This window comes from Castor canadensis, chromosome 7 (assembly GCF_047511655.1).
Source record: "Castor canadensis chromosome 7, mCasCan1.hap1v2, whole genome shotgun sequence".
NCBI lineage: Eukaryota > Metazoa > Chordata > Mammalia > Rodentia > Castoridae > Castor > Castor canadensis.
Genome location: NC_133392.1, coordinates 97850104 through 97868141, shown reverse-complemented (window position 1 = coordinate 97868141; position 18038 = coordinate 97850104). Strand labels below are relative to the sequence as shown.

The 18038-nt window shown below is 36.8% G+C and overlaps 1 protein-coding gene across 5 annotated transcripts in view; it reads right to left on the bottom strand.

Annotated features, from left to right (window-relative positions):
- Positions 1 to 604: 604 nt before the first annotated feature.
- Positions 605 to 18038, bottom strand: part of Usp33 (ubiquitin specific peptidase 33) — a 56797-nt gene continuing 39363 nt past the window's right edge. For all 5 annotated transcript variants that reach the window (XM_020173328.2, XM_020173327.2, XM_020173325.2 and 2 more), the window contains 6 exons: positions 17617 to 17786; positions 13860 to 13941; positions 12548 to 12656; positions 3618 to 3720; positions 2192 to 2260; positions 605 to 1771 (listed from right to left, as the gene is read on the bottom strand). In XM_020173328.2, coding sequence (XP_020028917.2) covers positions 1614 to 1771; positions 2192 to 2260; positions 3618 to 3720; positions 12548 to 12656; positions 13860 to 13941; positions 17617 to 17786 — 691 coding nt within the window. In that variant the 3' untranslated portion in view covers positions 605 to 1613. The remainder of the gene's footprint in view (positions 1772 to 2191; positions 2261 to 3617; positions 3721 to 12547; positions 12657 to 13859; positions 13942 to 17616; positions 17787 to 18038) is intronic.

The window sequence follows — 18038 nt, the reverse complement described above, 5'->3', positions numbered from 1 at the left end:
GAAGAAGATAAAAAGATAATTTTTAAAGATCTTAAATGGCCAGGGAATTTGTTTGGACTTTTTTTTTGTTTTTTTGGTGGCACTAGGGTTTGAGCTCAGAGCTTCAGTCTTGCAAAGTAGGCACTCTACTCCTTGAGCCACTCCTTCAGTCCATTCTGCTCTGGTTGTACTGGAGATGAGATCTCTCCAATTATCTCTGCCAGACTGGCCTGAAACGGCCATACTCCTGATCTTGGCCTCCCAAGTAACTAGGATTACAGGCACGAGCTACTGCACCCAGGGGTATTTTTGGTTTTCGTGTGGGTGTGCGCACACACATGCCTTTCTGTCTGTCTGTCTCTCTGAGACAGTGCTTCACTATGTAGTCCAGACTAGGTTTAAATTCTAGATCCTCCTGCCTCAACCTCCCAAGTTCTGGGATTACAGGTATATTCCCAACCTTAAATGGCTGTTTAATAAATTCATCATTTCATTAAACATCAAAACTATACCAAATAACCTATTTTCATACTTCTGAGCAAGAAATAACAAAAGGTATTAATGTTAACAAACTTTATGCCCCTCACCTTTAAGGTCTATTAAATAAATTCAAAATTTAGTTACACATTTTTAAATCCTTTTTATTGAACTAATTTTAGTAACATTGCTTTAGATGGTGGCAGCTGCCCCAAACTGAAACAAAGCCATCATGAATGCTATTTGATATCCTCAATGTAATCCAGTATGTTTTTGTCCATGGAACATAGTTAAATATTTGACATTACATAATCAAGCAAACACGGGTACATACTATATTATTCAAAAAGACTTTATGCATTTCATTAAAAAATCATTTTGCAAGTGGTTTCCAATTTATGAACAATCTCATTGTCACATTCCACACTTCATGCTCTCAAAATAAAAAGTGGCCTAAAACTAACTTTTAAGGATTTTTTTAGCTACTAACATTAATGAATACTTATTCAGGGTTATAATAATTGAAGTTTAACATTTTACAATGTAAGAGGCAATAAGTTATTGATATCCACTCAAACTAAATACATCCTTAATACATTCAAAAAAGACATTTTGTAAATTTTAATATGCTAGTTTATATGCTGCAGTGCAAAAGAAGTGACACTCTAATGTTTCCTGAGCTTTAGGAAATTAACAACTTTCTTACTACTCTCAATTCAAAATAGGCTCTTTATTAGGCAAAGCCATGTCAAAACTATACAATTAAGTTAGGTATTTGGAGAACTGAAAAGATTGGTCAGTTATGGTATCTTAGGATAATGAAAAAGGCTTCAAAGCAAAAGTATTTACATCCCTACAAAGGATATTATGAATCTGCATGTAGTACAAAATTCAAGATAACCCACTGATTACCATTTGGTCACAATTTCCCCTTCTCTTCCAAAAATATTACACTGAGAAACGTTACGTAAGTTATTCAGCATTAAATACACCAGCCTACAGTATATTACATATATTCTCCCATAATGCCCAGTAAGAAGGAATAAATTTGATAGAAGATGAAAAATCAAGAAAATAAACATGCTTTAAGGAATGTTTCTGAATGTGTACATGTCAAGGGAAGTGAGTGATTTTTCAGAACTCTGCTAGCCTCAAAATTACAAAGATCGAGTTTCTACTTCAATTTTTTCTTCTGCTTGTAGAATGTCAGGATCAACATGAACAACTGGAGGTCGTAGGATAACTTCAGGCCCTCCACCATATATGGACTGCAGAAAATTCCATGTTTCTTCAGAAATTTGACCAGAATCTGCTCCTAAAATCATGTATATAGAGTAAGAATAATGCTTACAAACCTATATATTTTTATTGTACAATCTTTTATGATGTACCCACCAGGATGAATCATTTAGGAATAACTGAGAAATTCTGAAACACAATTCTTCAGCCCATCAGTTTATGTTGTTATAAGCTGCAGCATACAGGCTATCTTAAAAAGTTACAGATACTTTTTCCTATTTCCTCCCAACAGCCTTAAAACTCTTCCTAAGAGAAAAACTAAACTCTAGTTGCTCTCCACTGTTTGTCCTAGTCCAAAACTGAATTACATTTTTAAGCCAGGTAAAAAAAAAAAAAAAAAAAAAAAAACAAAGAATACCAAGATGGCTGGTGATTATATATTCCGAACAATGAGAAATTACTAACAAGTAAAAGCTTTAATATTAGTCAGCCTTACCTTGCCTGAGCATCACATTACCACATTTAGTGACTGCAATTTTAGTGTTGTCAATAGGACCCGGAGGATCTATGTCAAAAGGAAAAAAGAATTATAAAAGGCATACTCTTCAAAGAAATGCATAATTTTATGCTTAAAATAATTGAGTTATAGCCATATAATCATATTGGTTTCTAAAAGCTAAATTATTATAGTCTATTCTTAATGTCTTCTCCTGATCTTCCTTTTTTGTTTTTGTTTTTTGCCGTACTGAAGTTTGAATTCACGGCCTTGCGCTTGCTAGGCAGACACTTTACCAATTGAGCCACACCTCCAGTTCCCTTTTTGGGTCTTATTTTCCCTGAAGTAGAACCAAGAAAGAAGGTAAGAGATGTTCTCTCAGCATCACCCAAAATTGAATAGAAATGGTTTCTTAACTATCTATTTGGGGATTACTGATCAAAATGTAGATTTAATGCTATGAAAGAACAATTCCTTTGAAATTTAAAAAAAATCACACAATTCTCAATTTATTTCAGACTTTTATAACTTAAATTATGAACAATAAAAATTATAAAACAAAATGTTAAACTATACCTTCTTTTAATTTAGGAAAGAGAAAGCATTATTTGTTCTTCCCATGAATATAAAAGCAAAGTATTTGCTCATTATCACAAGCTATAAAACAGGCACAAGGAAGAAAAAAATTACTGTAACCCAAGAAAGACTGGCAAACTGTTTTGATATATAAATATATTTTAGCAGTACTGGTGTTTGAACTCAGGGCCTCATGTTTACTAGAAAGGTGCTCTACCCACTAGAGTGACTCTACCAGCCCTTTTTCATGTTGGATATTTTCAAGATAGTGTCTCTTAAACTATTTGCCTAGGCTAGACTTGAACCACAACCCTCCTGATCTCTGCCTCCTGAATAGCTAAGATTACAGGTGTGAGCCACCAGCTCCAGGCTTGTTTTTTTGTTTGTTTGTTTTTTGCTTCTACATAATATGCTTGCTTTAAAAAAAAATAAAGGGTTCAAACTGTGCACACTGTGTTGCGATCTTTTTCCTGTATCAAGAACATCCTACTTTCAAATTACTATGTATTATCACACAAATTATTTTAAAAGTCCACATCCTACTCCACTGTATTGGATAAGCCATAACTTAACCACCCTCAATGGCAGTATAGTATTTATAATTTTTCAATATTAAGATCACAGACTAGTTTTTTTCCAGTTCCTTTATTCTTGCCAGTAATATGCTATAATTCATAAGTTTACAAAAACTTATAAACAAGAATATGAACTAGATTATAAGACCTCTGAGGGCAGGGACCTTTTTTGTTCACTGGTATAATTCCAAGTTGCAAATAAACACTCAAGAAATTTTTGCAAGTGAATAAACAAAAAATTTGCAGAGAATTTCATTTTTCAGTTAACCACTTACCTCCATCTTTACCCTTCACAAAACTCTCCCATTCTCTAAACCACTGCATACTGATGCAATAAAAAGTAGCTGGAGAGTCTTCCTCTTGAAATGCTCTGTTGAGCTACAGAGTGTGGGGGGAAAAAAATCAGTCACAAAAGATCCAGCTTACTTTGTAGCAGAACAAACACAATCAATCTTCTTCATCTCCAATAAGCCACTTTCTCATACCCACATTATGTGGTACCACATAGATACACTGATGCTAATTACAATAAATAGTGCATATATTTATTAAAAACCTAATGTGTAAACTTTACTTAAACATACTATAACCACTGCATACACCTTAATTTTGTTCACTTACATTGGTAGACAATTTGCTATTACCAACACAATGCTGCAAAGAATAATCTTGTACATGTCATTTCACAGGCAATATACATGAATATGAAAGTAATTCCTCAAAACTGATGGGACAGTCCCTAAAGATGTTCCGCTCCCTCCTCCAGCACTAAGGCCTGAGCAATGGGCATGTGACTCGAACTAGGCACAACTTTACTAGAAATGGAAATCTTTAAGGGCACGACCTAATGTAGGAATGGAGTCATTCTGATGTCAATCAGAAACCCAGGGCTACATTGGCCTTCAAATTTCTGGAAATGAGATTACTCAATTTTTATTTTCAATAAATTTCCTTTTTGCTTAAGTTAGCCAGTCTGGCTTGTACCACTGGCAATTAAAGAAAACCCAATGGATAGAAAAACTGGTATAGAAAGAGGAATAGGCAACAAGAGTCTTAAGGGAATGAAAGTAATTACAGTAGTGTGTAAGACTCCTAAAAGTATTTCGTGGTAGGCAACTGAATGCCTAGGCTATATACTATGAAAAAAACAACCAAGTTTAGATTATGCCATTCTTTCAAATAAATGTAATCAAAACTGTGACCATCCCCCCAATTTTTTTTTTTTCTTTCAGAACTGGGGTTTGAACTCAGGGTCTACACCTTGAGCCACTCCAACAGCCCTTTTTTGTGATAGGTTTTATCAAGATAGGGTCTCACAAACTATTTGCCCAGGCTGGCTTCGAACCACAATCCTCATGATCTCTGCCTTCTGAGTAGCTAGGATTACAGGGGTGAGCTACCAGTACCCAGCCCCAAATTCTTATAATAGCCCAGAAATACCTCCACAATCTGACTTTATCTTCTAATGTTTCCATGGGTGCTCCCAATGACCATTTTGTTACTTCCCAAACCACCCAGATACATGCCTGCCTCTCGAGATTTTTGTTCTGGTTATTTTTGTTGCTTTGTTTTTATCCCCCTTACCTCCTTCAAGTCTTTGCTTAACTGTCACCTCAGTGCAGTTTACCTTAACCATTCTATTTAAAACTGCAACCTGACCTGTTTCTTACACTCTACTCCTAACCTCTGGTCCTGTTCAATATTTTCCTATTCCACAGTATATGGTGTTTTAATATATTTATTAAATGTAAGCTCTTTGAGAGCAGGACCCTGCTGAGACACACAGTAGCTACTTAACTGGAACAATGAAAAGAAATAAAATATGCTGCGGCTATCTCTGATGGTTATTGAAGAAACCAAGGCATTCTTGTCTCAAGACACAAAATTTAAGTTACTACTTTCTGTGATGCACAACTTGTCCCTAGAGAACTGAAATTTCTGAAACACAATGTCAGACTGATTCTGCCAGATACTGAATTATAACATCCATTAAATTAATACACTTTCATGACTGTATCTTTTTTTTTTTTTTTTTGAAGTACTGCGGATTGAACCAGGGCCTCATGTATGCTAGGCAAACACTAAACCACTAAGCTACATCCCCAGCCCAGGACTTTAGGACATTTCTTCCTTACGTGTCTAGGAGTGGGATTTTCAAGATTTAGTTAAGCACAGTCATTCCAATAGAGACATGTTATTTTTCTCAGTTCTGGAAAAATTCTCTAAACTGTTGCTCTAAAAATAGTTCTTCTCTACTCTCTATTCTAAAATAAGCATTAGAAAAATATTGGATTCTGTATCTGTGCAACATGTCAAAACTTTCCACCTGTTTATCATATTCATATTCATCTTAACAAAAATCTTCCTGTTAGATCTTTCAGCATACTAATTTACTTTACATCAGTATTTATTCAAGTATATAATCAACCCATCTATTGGGCTTACTGTGTTTTCGTATATAATATCCTTACACATCTAAGGATCACACACATTACATACATCTATTCACTGCTCTATCCAGACAACACTATTTTGCTAAAGGAACCACACTGAAGCTGGGCATGGTGGCATAGAGCTGTAATCCCAGCCCTTGGAAGCCAAGGCAGGAAGATCAGAAGCTCAAGGACAGCCTCGGCTCCATAGCAAGACCGTATAGCAAAAAATAAAAGTAAAGGAAACCCAACTGGTAGAAAAACTGGGTGGCATGTCAAGGTCCTCACTAGTGTCTGCCACTTCCAAACCTAAAGCCCTTATGCTCATTTCCTGCGGCCTCTGATTTGCTTCTTTGAACTGATCCTATTTGCTTTTCGGGATTTTTTCAGAAATTCTACTTAGTTTCCAGGCCACCAAATATACTTATTTTTGTATGTCAGTAGGTTATTTAAATACTAATATACTTGTTTGTTTTTTTTTAAGGTGGGAAGTGGAGAAGAATAAAACAAAAAACCTATGTCATAGAATAATCATACATTACTTTTTATTGGGGAAGGGGAAGGATGTGCTGGGAATCAGACCGAGGGCCTCATACATGCTAGATAAGCATTCTCCCTCTGAGTTATACCCCCAGTCAGATTTGTATATTTTTAAAACAGCTTTATTGCCAAGAGAGTAGCACGCACCTATAATCCCAACCTTTGGAAGGCTGAGCCAGGAAGACTGCAAGTTCCAGGCTAGTTTGGGATACAGAGCAAGGTTCTCTCTCAAAAAAAGAAAAACAAACACCAACAAAATAGCTTTATTAAGGTATAATCTTCCCAGTGTTACTGTGAAGTTCAGTGTTTCTTTTCAATAAAGTTAGATGTGCATGTCACTATGATCCAGTTCACAACATTTGGAACCCTGGAGCAGTTTGCAATCAGCCACCCTGCTCTTGGCCCTTGAAACTACTGAACTACTTTGTCTCTACAATTTTTCTCTTTTTAGAAATTTCACTGGTTGGGCAGCAGTGGCTCATGCCTGTAATCCTAGCTACTTGGGAGGCAAAGATCAGGAGGATCAAAGCTCAAAGCCAGCCTGGGCAAATAGTTCAAGACCTTATTTCAAAAAAACACCATCACAAAAAAGGGCTAGTGGAGTGGCTCAAGTGATGAAGTGTCTGCCTAGCAAGCATGAGGCCCTGAGTTCAAACCTGTACCACAAAAAAAAAAAAGGAAAAAAGAAAATTTCATGTAAGTAAAATCAGACATTAGTCTTCTTATGTCTTTTATTTGGCATTCTGCTTCTGAGATTCATTCAGTTATTGCAACAATCCATGATTTATTTTATTTTTTAATTTTTCTTGGAAACAAAGTCTCACTGTGTAGCCTGGGCTGGCCACAAATTCAAACTCAAGATCCTTCCTGCCTCAGCCTCTCAAGTGCTTGAAATTTCAAGCATGTGCCACCATGCCTGGCCTAACCATGAGAAGAATAAAACAAATGCTGAGTACTTTCCCATTGTAAGACTATAACATATTTTGTTTATCCATTTGGCAACTAATATACATTTCAATTGATTCCAATTTGGGGCAACTTATGAGCAATACTACTATATACTTTTGTTTACAGTTTTATGTGAATACAAGTTGTCATTTCTCTGGGGTAAATAACTACGAGTGGGAATACTGGATCTATCAAAGAAACCAAAAACTACCAGACTGGGGACACAGCTCGGTGGTACAGTACTTCCTTCACATGCATGAGGTCCCAAGTTAGATCCCCAGCACCACAAAAAAACAAACAATAACAAAAAACCCTTACCAAACTTTATCATTTGGTGTGTAGTATTTTGCATTCTTACCATCAATGTTCATATCAGAATTCCCTACTAACTAACTATGTACCTTTTCAGGTGCTTATTAGACATATCTTCTTGGAGTAATGTCTATTCAAATCTTTTTTTAATTGGAATATTTGCCTACATATTTGATGCCTAAAATTTGATGACATATGACTTGTGTTTTGGGCCTACCTTCCTAAACCTCACTGTTTCTTCCTGTATCACCATTTCTAGACTTACTGAATGTCTCATTCATTGCTTTCATATTGCTTTGACCTACACACAAGTGAAGAAATGAGCCATGTCTAATTCCCAAAAGCCAGTAGCCTATCAAAGACTCAATTTTTGTACATGTGGCACCACTCTATAGGCATGGTACTGTTGTCCTACATGATGTAGTTTATGTTCCAAACTAGAAACCAGTGTCTTGTGATTTATTTTCCCCCCACAACCAGATTACATGAGATTAGGAACCAGGTAAAGGAAGTAGGAGAGCTCATCTATTACTACATACTGACACTCACAAAACCTTTGCTTCCCATATACACAACTTTGGCCTATAGTACTTTGGAGAACTTAGTTCCCAAAAGGATACAAAGACAGCTTTACTGGATTGGAAATTGAGATAGTACCATGACTATTTTGGGTTTCTTCAAGTAAAGTCACCAAATAAAGAAAGGTTTACTGTATAGGCTAGAGTGACTGATCCCTGTTATAAAGGGTAAATAAAATGATTACTACTACATTTTATTATTACTAATAAAAATGATTACTACAGGAGCAAAGACAATTCTATCTGGAAACCAGAGGATTATACCCACTGCATTAGTTGCAGAGTGCTACTAAAACAAATTACCACAGACTTGGTAGCTGAAAATAATTTGTTTTCTTGTAATTATGGGAGACCAGAAATCCAAAATCAGTGTTAGCAAAACTGCTCCCTGTAGAGGATCTAGGGGAGATTCTATTCCTTCCTTCAAGCTTCTGCCCATGGTTGTATCACTCCAATCTATGCCTCTACCTCCTTATAGTTATGACTTTCACCTCTTTCTCTGTGTATCACTCTTACTACCTGCCTTTAAAGAGATACCTACTGGATTTAGGGCTTTCATATATAATTGAGAATGATTTCATCTCAAAATCCTATGCAAAAACTTTTTTTCAAGTAAAGTACATCAATAAAATCAATTCAAAGAACTTAGGGCACAGAAATATCTTTTGGGGAACCCCACTCAACCCACTATAGGCACTAGTTAAGTGTTTCCATACCCATGGGTTCAAAGTTAATTGGCTAGAGAAATCTAATAGATATAAGACTCGTAAGGGCTCAGATCCTTCAGGAATGAGGGCTTGAGTTACTTTTCCAGGTAAACACAGCTACAACCACCACCTGATGTGCTGGGGAATATGGAATGGGGCAGTGATCATTTATAGATACATATTTATTCCTTGTTCCAGCTACATATTTAATAACATTTACCTACCAAATTTGAAATAATTATTAATTTATTTATTCCTTTCTCTCATTACAGTACTATTATAATAGTGGTGGTTAACACAGTACTCTTTATTTTTATTTACTGACTGATTTTTATTTTTTGAGACAGGGCCTTGCTATGTTGCCCAGGCTGGCCTCAAAATCACAATTCTCTTGTCTCATCCTCTCAAGTAGCTAGGATTATAGACATGTACCACCATACCTGGCTAGCTTTATTATTTTGTGGTGCTTGGGATTGAACCCAGAGCCTTGTGCATGCCAGGCAAGTGGTCTACCATTGAGTTACAGCCCTAGCTCTTAGTATTCTTTAGATTACAGATTATTTAAAAAAGATTGTAATGACACTGATTAACCTAAAAGATCAATGAACATAATCTAGATGGGACTGTGGGTCTGTCTTCCAAATTTAGGGACTTGGTAAGTGCAACATGTATCAATATATGAGCTAATGCACCATGGTTAGGTAGAAATACAGTGTTCCTCTTGTTTGGATGAATGAGTACATATGGATGTTGAGTTGACAAAGGATCAAGTTACTGTATTTTCTACTCATGAGCATCATTTCTATTCATTCTTATACTCTCTTCCACGAAGAGAAGCCTACATTTTCCAAGGTCCTTTACCAGAAGTGTTCCAGATTAGATAAATGTCAATGTTATTTGCAATACATGGAAGGCACAAAAGAATGAAAGCCTATTTTTTCCTCTGGCAGTACCTGAGGACAGGCACAAATATGATTTTGGCAAAACTTCTAAGCATCTTCCTAAGATTCTTATTTCACTAGTGAGGTAGACAGCCTCTACTAGTTTAACATCTTTAACAGAAGCATTTTGTGTTTTCTGGGCATCCTCCAAATAACCCACTTAGGACGCAGCAGCAGCAGCAAAAGCTGCTCATCAGGTTTCTGCATATTCTCCTGACAATCTCCAAAGGCAGTGAGTTGAAATTTCCAGAGGCTTTGTGCAATTTTCTCTCATTTCTTTTCAAGAAGAGGTCTTTCTCAGCTGGCCTCAAATTCCTGGGGTGGGAGGAGTGACTCTAGCAGTAGAGCATCTGCATAGCAAGTGCAAAGCCCTGAGTTCAAACCCCAGTACCATCAAAAAAAAAAAAAAATTCTCAGGCTCAAGTGATCCTCCTGCCTCAGACTCCTGAGGAGCTGGGATTACAGGCATATGCCAACACACACCTGACCAAAAGAATGCTTGTAACTCTGAAGCAATCTCAAACTTACAGAAAAACTCCAGTTACAGTACAATTTTTTTTCTTTTCAGAAAGTTGCTGAACAGATGTTCCTTCAAATATGCTGTGTCTATCAATTTGGGTATCCTCATTGGAGATTCAGGTCATTTTCTGTGTACCAAGTTCTTCTCTTTATATCCTATCCCAACACATTATTTTGATTTGTTCCATTTCTAATGAGGTTCACTTTAATAACTTCCTTGTGGTGCTGCCAGGATTCTCTGCTGAAAGTTAAGTCTTCCCCTTGTAATTCATATTTCGTGGAGAACAAGTTGAAATGAAGTAACTATCCTGTTTTTTGGCCTTTCCATTTATTCATTTATTTATTTATATCAACATGGACACAACAACTTCAATTTTATTTAATTATAGCTTACTATAATTTATCATAAAATTCAAATTGTCCCAAATTTGCCAGTAGAAGCCCTGTCAAGCTGCTTCTGTGTACTTTTCAAGTGTCCTAATCATTCTTCAAGGACTTCTTTTTAGTTTCTCACATAATAAAATGTTCTAGCCTCTTATTGTAATTTCCCTGTCCTAGTCATGGACTCAGTCATTTCTCCAAGGAGAATTGGTTCCCTTTAGTGGAAAAAGATGCTTAGAAGTCAAAATCTGACAGGTATGTTCAATCCTACTGGAGTAATCACCTCTATATTTAACAATCACCATAAAATTCACAAAGATACCTGCAACTCCATTCCAGTAACACAGTGCATTTTCGTTTTCTCCCTTCATGTATATCTAACTCTGAAGTGAAAGCCTGCTCATTACATTTATTACTTGGTAAATTCTCCGTATGTGTTCAGTCTCTAGTTGCCTCTAGCACCACTGTGCTATGCACCTGTAGCTGCCAATCTGTGACCACCACGGGTATCCCTTCTCATCTCGTCTGACCACAAAACCCTTGATTGGGCTTATGCAATACAGAAGTTCTCTGAACACTATTCATGGCCACTGCCCCCCTCCTACCTACCAGGTGGCAGGTTACCTCATTTCCTGAAAGCCAACCAACATCTTGATCTTCATTGTCCAGAACTTTCAGTGGCTGTGTATGTATCTCATTCCCTATATTCTAATTCTATTCAAAACACTTACAAGGGCTTCTGATAATCAAACCCTGAATGAATTTTTTTTGAGACAGGGTCTATGTATCCCAGGCTGTCCTCAAATTTGCTATATAGTCCATGTTGGCCTCAAACTCCCATTCCTCCTACATCTGCTTCCTAAATGCTGGGATTACAGGAGTGTGCCACCACACAACGAATTATTTTTAATATTCAACTAAAACTTGCTTCCACATACTCAAGAAGCACACAAGGCCTAAGTAAAATTAACAAAATCAATCCATACTTATATCTTCCTTAAGTGAAACTTTCTTTAGACAAGCCCTGCTCCCCACACAAAAAAAGGAACTGAGTTTAATAAAGAGAAGAAGACATGTGTCTATATACAAACACTCTGAGAAGACATAACGTGAAATGAACTCGACATCTTACTTTGGTCTGATCAGTGTCTTCACCCCTGCTTTTCTTAAGACAATCCTAATTCTCTCTTACGGTACTATTCCCCCTCCTCATTCCAACAGAGTCGTAAATGAACATACCTCTCAGGGGAGCCAAACATTTGGACTGTTTTAAATAGCTGAAGATGTCTTACTGACAGCAGTACACTGAAGAAGTCTTGCTACCTAGATCACTGATGTACATTAGTCCTCTATAAAACGTGAGTGTTCAGCTTTTTGAATCTGTGACCAGGCTTCCTGTTGCTTACAACCTAGAAATGTTCTATCATCATACACTCACTTTGATGAAACTGCATATATTTACAGTACAGAGAATCCCCCAAAAGACAAAACAATGATATATTTCACAAAAAGCTAGAAGTACAGTGTGAATAATATATACTCCGGGTAAACTATAGACAACACTAACAAGGAAATCTAAAATTTTTCACTTTAATAAAGAGATTTCTTGCCATTGCCAATATATAAAACAAAATTTATTGCCAATTCATAAAAACAAAAGCCCACAAAGGGAGACTGGAATTGTAGTGAACTGCCTATGGTCAACCACTGTCATGCACCCAGGACACTTGAAATCCATTACAACTCTTTTCAGCCCATCATTTCCTTTACAAATATAGTTCTGCTAATTGTTAGGAGTTCATCTCTATCCTACATCATTTACAATTTGAAAAGCATTACTTTTTTACCCGAATAAAAATTTCCAATTCAGTTTTTCTTCTTTTTTCAATTTTCTCTGCCTCAATTTGGCAAGTGTGACAAATGTACAGATGGTTGACAGCTGGTCCTCCTCCATACCTAAAGTACAAAGAATTGAAAAATTATGACAATTTCAAAGAAAACCGATGTTCTACGAAATCATTTCTAGCTTTTTAGTCAATGGCTAAATCCCCAGTTAAGAATAAATCCTATTGTGTAAACTCTCAAAATAATGTGAAAATTAAAAGTTGCACAAAGAACTGCATTTTAGGGGAGAGGAAGGATAAAGGAGAATGATGGAGGGGGTGAATTTAACTAAGATATATTGTTAAGAACTTTTGTAAATGTCACAATGTACCCCCCTAGTACAACAATAATATGATAATAAAAAAAGAACTGCATTTTGTTTATCAGGGCAAAAATCATTATCATTATAGATAAACAACTTTATCTATATTTCAACTTTTCCTTATAGCCACTTCTGCCATAAAATGTTAGAAGCAACAACAAAGTAAAAGAAGTGGTTTTCAAAAATAAGCATACAACATAGAACTCTCAGTTATACATAAATAGTCATAGTCCAGTTTTAATCAGATGAATGAGTTCCCTTGCCTCTCAAGTAAGCAGCATTTAAGGCATGCATTTTTAATTTTTTATTTAATTTTTTTTTAACTCAGGTCCTCATACTTGGTAGGCAGACGCTCTACCATTTGAGCCATTCAGGCACTCCTTTTTTTGTGTTGGGTTCAAGATAGGGTCTTGAGAACTATTTGGCTGGCCTGGTTTTGAACTGCAATCCTCCAAATCTCCTGAGTAGGTAGGATTATAGGCATGAACCACTGGTGGCTAGATATTTTAATTTTTTTGACAATATAAAGAGTCCTGAGTATTTTTAATATTTAACTAAGGAAAACATAATAAGGAAATTATAATAAAAATTATTCTAAAATAAAACGTAAAACTTTAAAATTTAGGAATAAAAATATTTAATTTGGGGAGTATATACATATAAAATTTTAGTGTTGAAGACATATAACATCTTTTAATAAGGTTAAATTAAATATCAGAGTATATCTTTACAGAAAAATCAGAACATAAAAATTAGAGTTAATTATCTAGACAAGGCCATACTAGCTACAAAGTCTTTCTACTCACAATTCAGAATGAATAAATTAAGGAAACATTGATATTCTACATAAGCAGCATACAACACAAAGAACATCTGTGAAATAATCCAATCCCCCTTTAACCATTTCTAATTGGTTTTCATAATACTGTATTATCTGATTTAAAAATACAAACCTGCTATATAGGTTATCCCAAATGTTCTGAGGCAGCATCAAAACCAAGTCTTCAATATAACTAGCTTTTCGTGGAGGAACACCTAAAAAAAATTTATAGAGAAGTCTGCCTCATTCTTTAATATCTTCATATTACCTTCAAGATTAAACTCTTTTCTTCTTGGGGGGGATGTTGTTTTAGTTTGGTTTTGTTGCAGTGCTGGGGATTGAACCTAGAACTTTGCATATGCTAGAGAAGTACTCCACCATTGAGCTACACCCCCACACATAAACTCATTTTTAAATGATAGCTAATGATTGGTCAATAATTATTCTGAAAACTTTCCTCACAAAAAGGTAAATAAAAAAGCATTTTTGGTGATTATGTTTTCTAAAGAAAAACATATAGACTGAAATTTACATATAGTACATTTGTTTGCTTCCTTTTTTGCAGTACTGGCATTTGAATTCAGGACCTATTGCTTACTAGGCAGGTTCTCTACCACTTAAGACAATTTGAGCCAAGCCTCCTAATGGGCCCCCCTCCTGCCCTGTTTTTTTTTTTTTTTGGTGCTGGAGATTGAACCCAGGGCTTTGTGCTATGCCACTACTACATCCCCAGGCCCAAAAATATTTTTTTTAAGGTTTAGTATTCTATATTCAGTACAAGGTATTCCTCTCCCTTGTGATTTCAATGCAAAAATAATTATCAAGAATATAGACTTGGGATGGAGGTGTGGCTCAAGCAGCAGAGTGCCTGCTTTGCAAGCATGAAAACTTAAGTTCAAACCCCAGTTCCACAAAAGGAAAAAAAAAAAATACAGTCTTCAACTATAAAGGTCAAGGTATCATATAAATGTCCTATTTATTATTGTAGGAACAAACACCAATCAATCAATCACATAGGCATTAACTTACATTTAACACATATGAAGCATTCTTTTTTTTTTTTTTTTTTGGTGGGACTGGGGTTTGAACTCAGGGCTTTGCACTTGCAAAGCAGGCACTCTACCACTTGAGCCACACCTCCAGGCCTATATGAAGCATTCTTGTTAAACCTCAAATACATTTCCATAGTAAAAAGAATAATTTTTTTTTTTCAGTACTGGGGTTTGAACTCAGGGACTAACCCTTGAGCCACTCCACCATCCCTATTTTGTGAAGGTTTTTTTTTGAGATAGGGTCTCATAAACTATTTGCTCAGGCTGGCTTGGAACTGTGATCCTCCTGATCTCTGCCTTCCAAGTAGCTAGGAGTATAGGCATGAGCCACTGGCACCTGGCTTAAACTCAGGGTCTTGTGTTTGCTAGGCAAGTGCTCTACCACTTGAGGCACACCCTAACCTCTTTCATCTTTACTTATGTTTTGGAGAGGGTCTCATGTTTTCACCCAGGGCCAGCTTCAGACCACAATCCTCCTATCTATGTCAGATGCATAGCTGGGATTATAGATGCACACCATCACACCCAGGTTACAGGCTGAGATGGGGTCTCACAAACTTTCTTCCCAGGACTGGACTTGAACCAAGATCCTCCTGATCTCCATCTTCTAAACAGATGGGATTATAGATATGCACCACCATGCCTGATTTAAGAGCAAGTTATTCATTTAGACAAAAAAAAGGGGTAAAATTTGATCCAGCAATACCACTCTTGGGGATATACCCAAAAGACTGTGACACAGGTTACTCCAGAGGCACCTGCACACCCATGTTTACTGCGGCACTATTCACAATAGCCAAGTTATGGAAACAGCCAAGATGCCCCAGCACTGACGAGTGGATTAAGAAAATGTGGTATCCTGACGAATGGATTAAGAAAATGTGGTATCTATACACAATGGAATTTTATGCAGCCATGAAGAAGAACGAAATGTTATCATTCGCTGGTAAATGGATGGAATTGGAGAACATCATTCTGAGTGAGGTTAGCCTGGCTCAAAAGACCAAAAATCGTATGTTCTCCCTCATATGTGGACATTAGATCAAGGGCAAACACAACAAGGGGATTAGACTATGAGCACATGATAAAAGCGAGAGCACACAAGGGAGGGGTGAGGATAGGTAAGACACCTAAAAAACTAGCTAGCATTTGTTGCCCTTAATGCAGAGAAACTAAAGCAGATACCTTAAAGCAACTGAGGCCAATAGGAAAAGGGGACCAGGAACTAGAGAAAAGGTTAGATCAAAAAGAATTAACCTAGAAGGTAACACCCACGCACAGGAAATCAATGTGAGTCAATGCCCTGTATAGCTATCCTTATCTCAACCAGCAAAACCCCTTGTTCCTTCCTATTATTGCTTATACTCTCTCTACAACAAAATTAGAGATAAGGGCAAAATAGTTTCTGCTGGGTATTGAGGGGGGGAGCGGGAGGGGGTGGAGTGGGTGGTAAGGGAGGGGGTGGGGGCAGGGGGGAGAAATGAACCAAGCCTTGTATGCACATATGAATAATAAAAGAAAAATGAAAAAAAAAAAAGAAAATGTGGTATCTATACACAATAGAATTTTATGCAGCCATGAAGAAGAACGAAATGTTATCATTCGCTGGTAAATGGATGGAATTGGAGAACATCATTCTGAGTGAGGTTAGCCTGGCCCAAAAGACCAAAAATCGTATGTTCTCCCTCATATGTGGACATTAGATCAAGGGCAAACACAACAATGGGATTGGACTTTGAGCACATGATAAAAGCGAGAGCGCACATGATAAAAGCGAGAGCATACAAGGGAGGGATGAGGATAGGTAAGACACCTAAAAAATTAGCTAGCATTTGTTGCCTTTAACGCAGAGAAACTAAAGCAAATACCTTAAAAGCAACTGAGGCCAATAGGAAAAGGGGACCAGGAACTAAAGAAAAGGTTAGATCAAAAAGAATTAACCTAGAAGGTAACACACACACACAGGAAATTAATGTGAGTCAACTCCCTGTATAGCTATCCTTATCTCAACTAGCAAAAACCCTTGTTCCTTCCTATTATTGCTTATACTCTTTCTTCAACAAAATTAGAGATAAGGGGAAAACAGTTTCTGCCAGGTATTGAGGGGGTGGAGGGGAGATGGAGGGGGCAGAGTGGGTGGTAAGGGAGGGGGTGGGGGCAGGGGGGAGAAATGACCCAAGCATTGTATGTACATATGAATAATAAAACAATAAAAAAAAGGGGGTAAGAACTACAGGTGCAAGCAGTAGCTAAAATCACTAGCCCTCACCCAAGAAAAATCATGTTATGGAAGACTCACTGTAATGTAATTAGCTGTTTGTACATCTAACTCTACTGTCTAAATTAAAGCTTTGACAACAGAAATAAGGTCTCAGATATCCTTAGGCTTTAGCACAGTGTTTCAAATAGGAGCTTAATAAGTATATGTTCAATAGAGAGGCTACATACTGCCTATGATTAGAAAGACAAGGCTAAGCCAGGTGTGGTAGTACCTACCTATAATCCCAGCACTCAGGAGGCTGAGGCAGGAGGACTAGGAATTTGAGGCCAGCCTGGGATATATAGCGTGACCCTGCCAAGAAAGAAAAGAAACAGAAAAAAAGGAAGGGGGAAAAAAAAAAGAAACAGAAGAAAAAGAAAGGGAGGGAGGGACAGACAAGGAGGAGAGAATAAAAAAGGGAGGAGGGAGGAACAGACAAGGCCAATTTCTGAAGCTACAGGGAATACATTCAACTGAACTATAGATGGGGAAATGAAAGAAGAAAATTCTTGGCTCTTTCCTAAGTTGCAAATTATTTAACAACACAGACCACTACTTTGCATGACAGGATTTCTTACCTCCATGAATACAGAGAAAGTCATTATTTGAAATAGGGCCAGGTTCAGCAAAGGTCTTAAATTTATTTAACCATTGTCGAGAAATATAAAACTGAAGGAGGCTTGGTTCCATTATGTTCAACAAATTTGATATCCTTCTCCTCTCTTTTTGTGCTTCTTCACTGCTTTTCCTATTAAGGACAATGATTCATTAACTTCAATGTGCATTTAGACTAGTAGGTTGATTTTTGCTCCTCCTTATTAGACTTAGCATACACAGTGATACTGTAGATCTTATCAGTCTTTGGAAATTTCAAGAGAAATATACTTTGCATCTTGACTACTGGTATCCACACAACTACTGGCACATGGTAAGCATTGAAATGTTTGTTAATGATCATGCTAAACAGTTAATCTGTATTCCTGTTTCAACAGCTAGCATT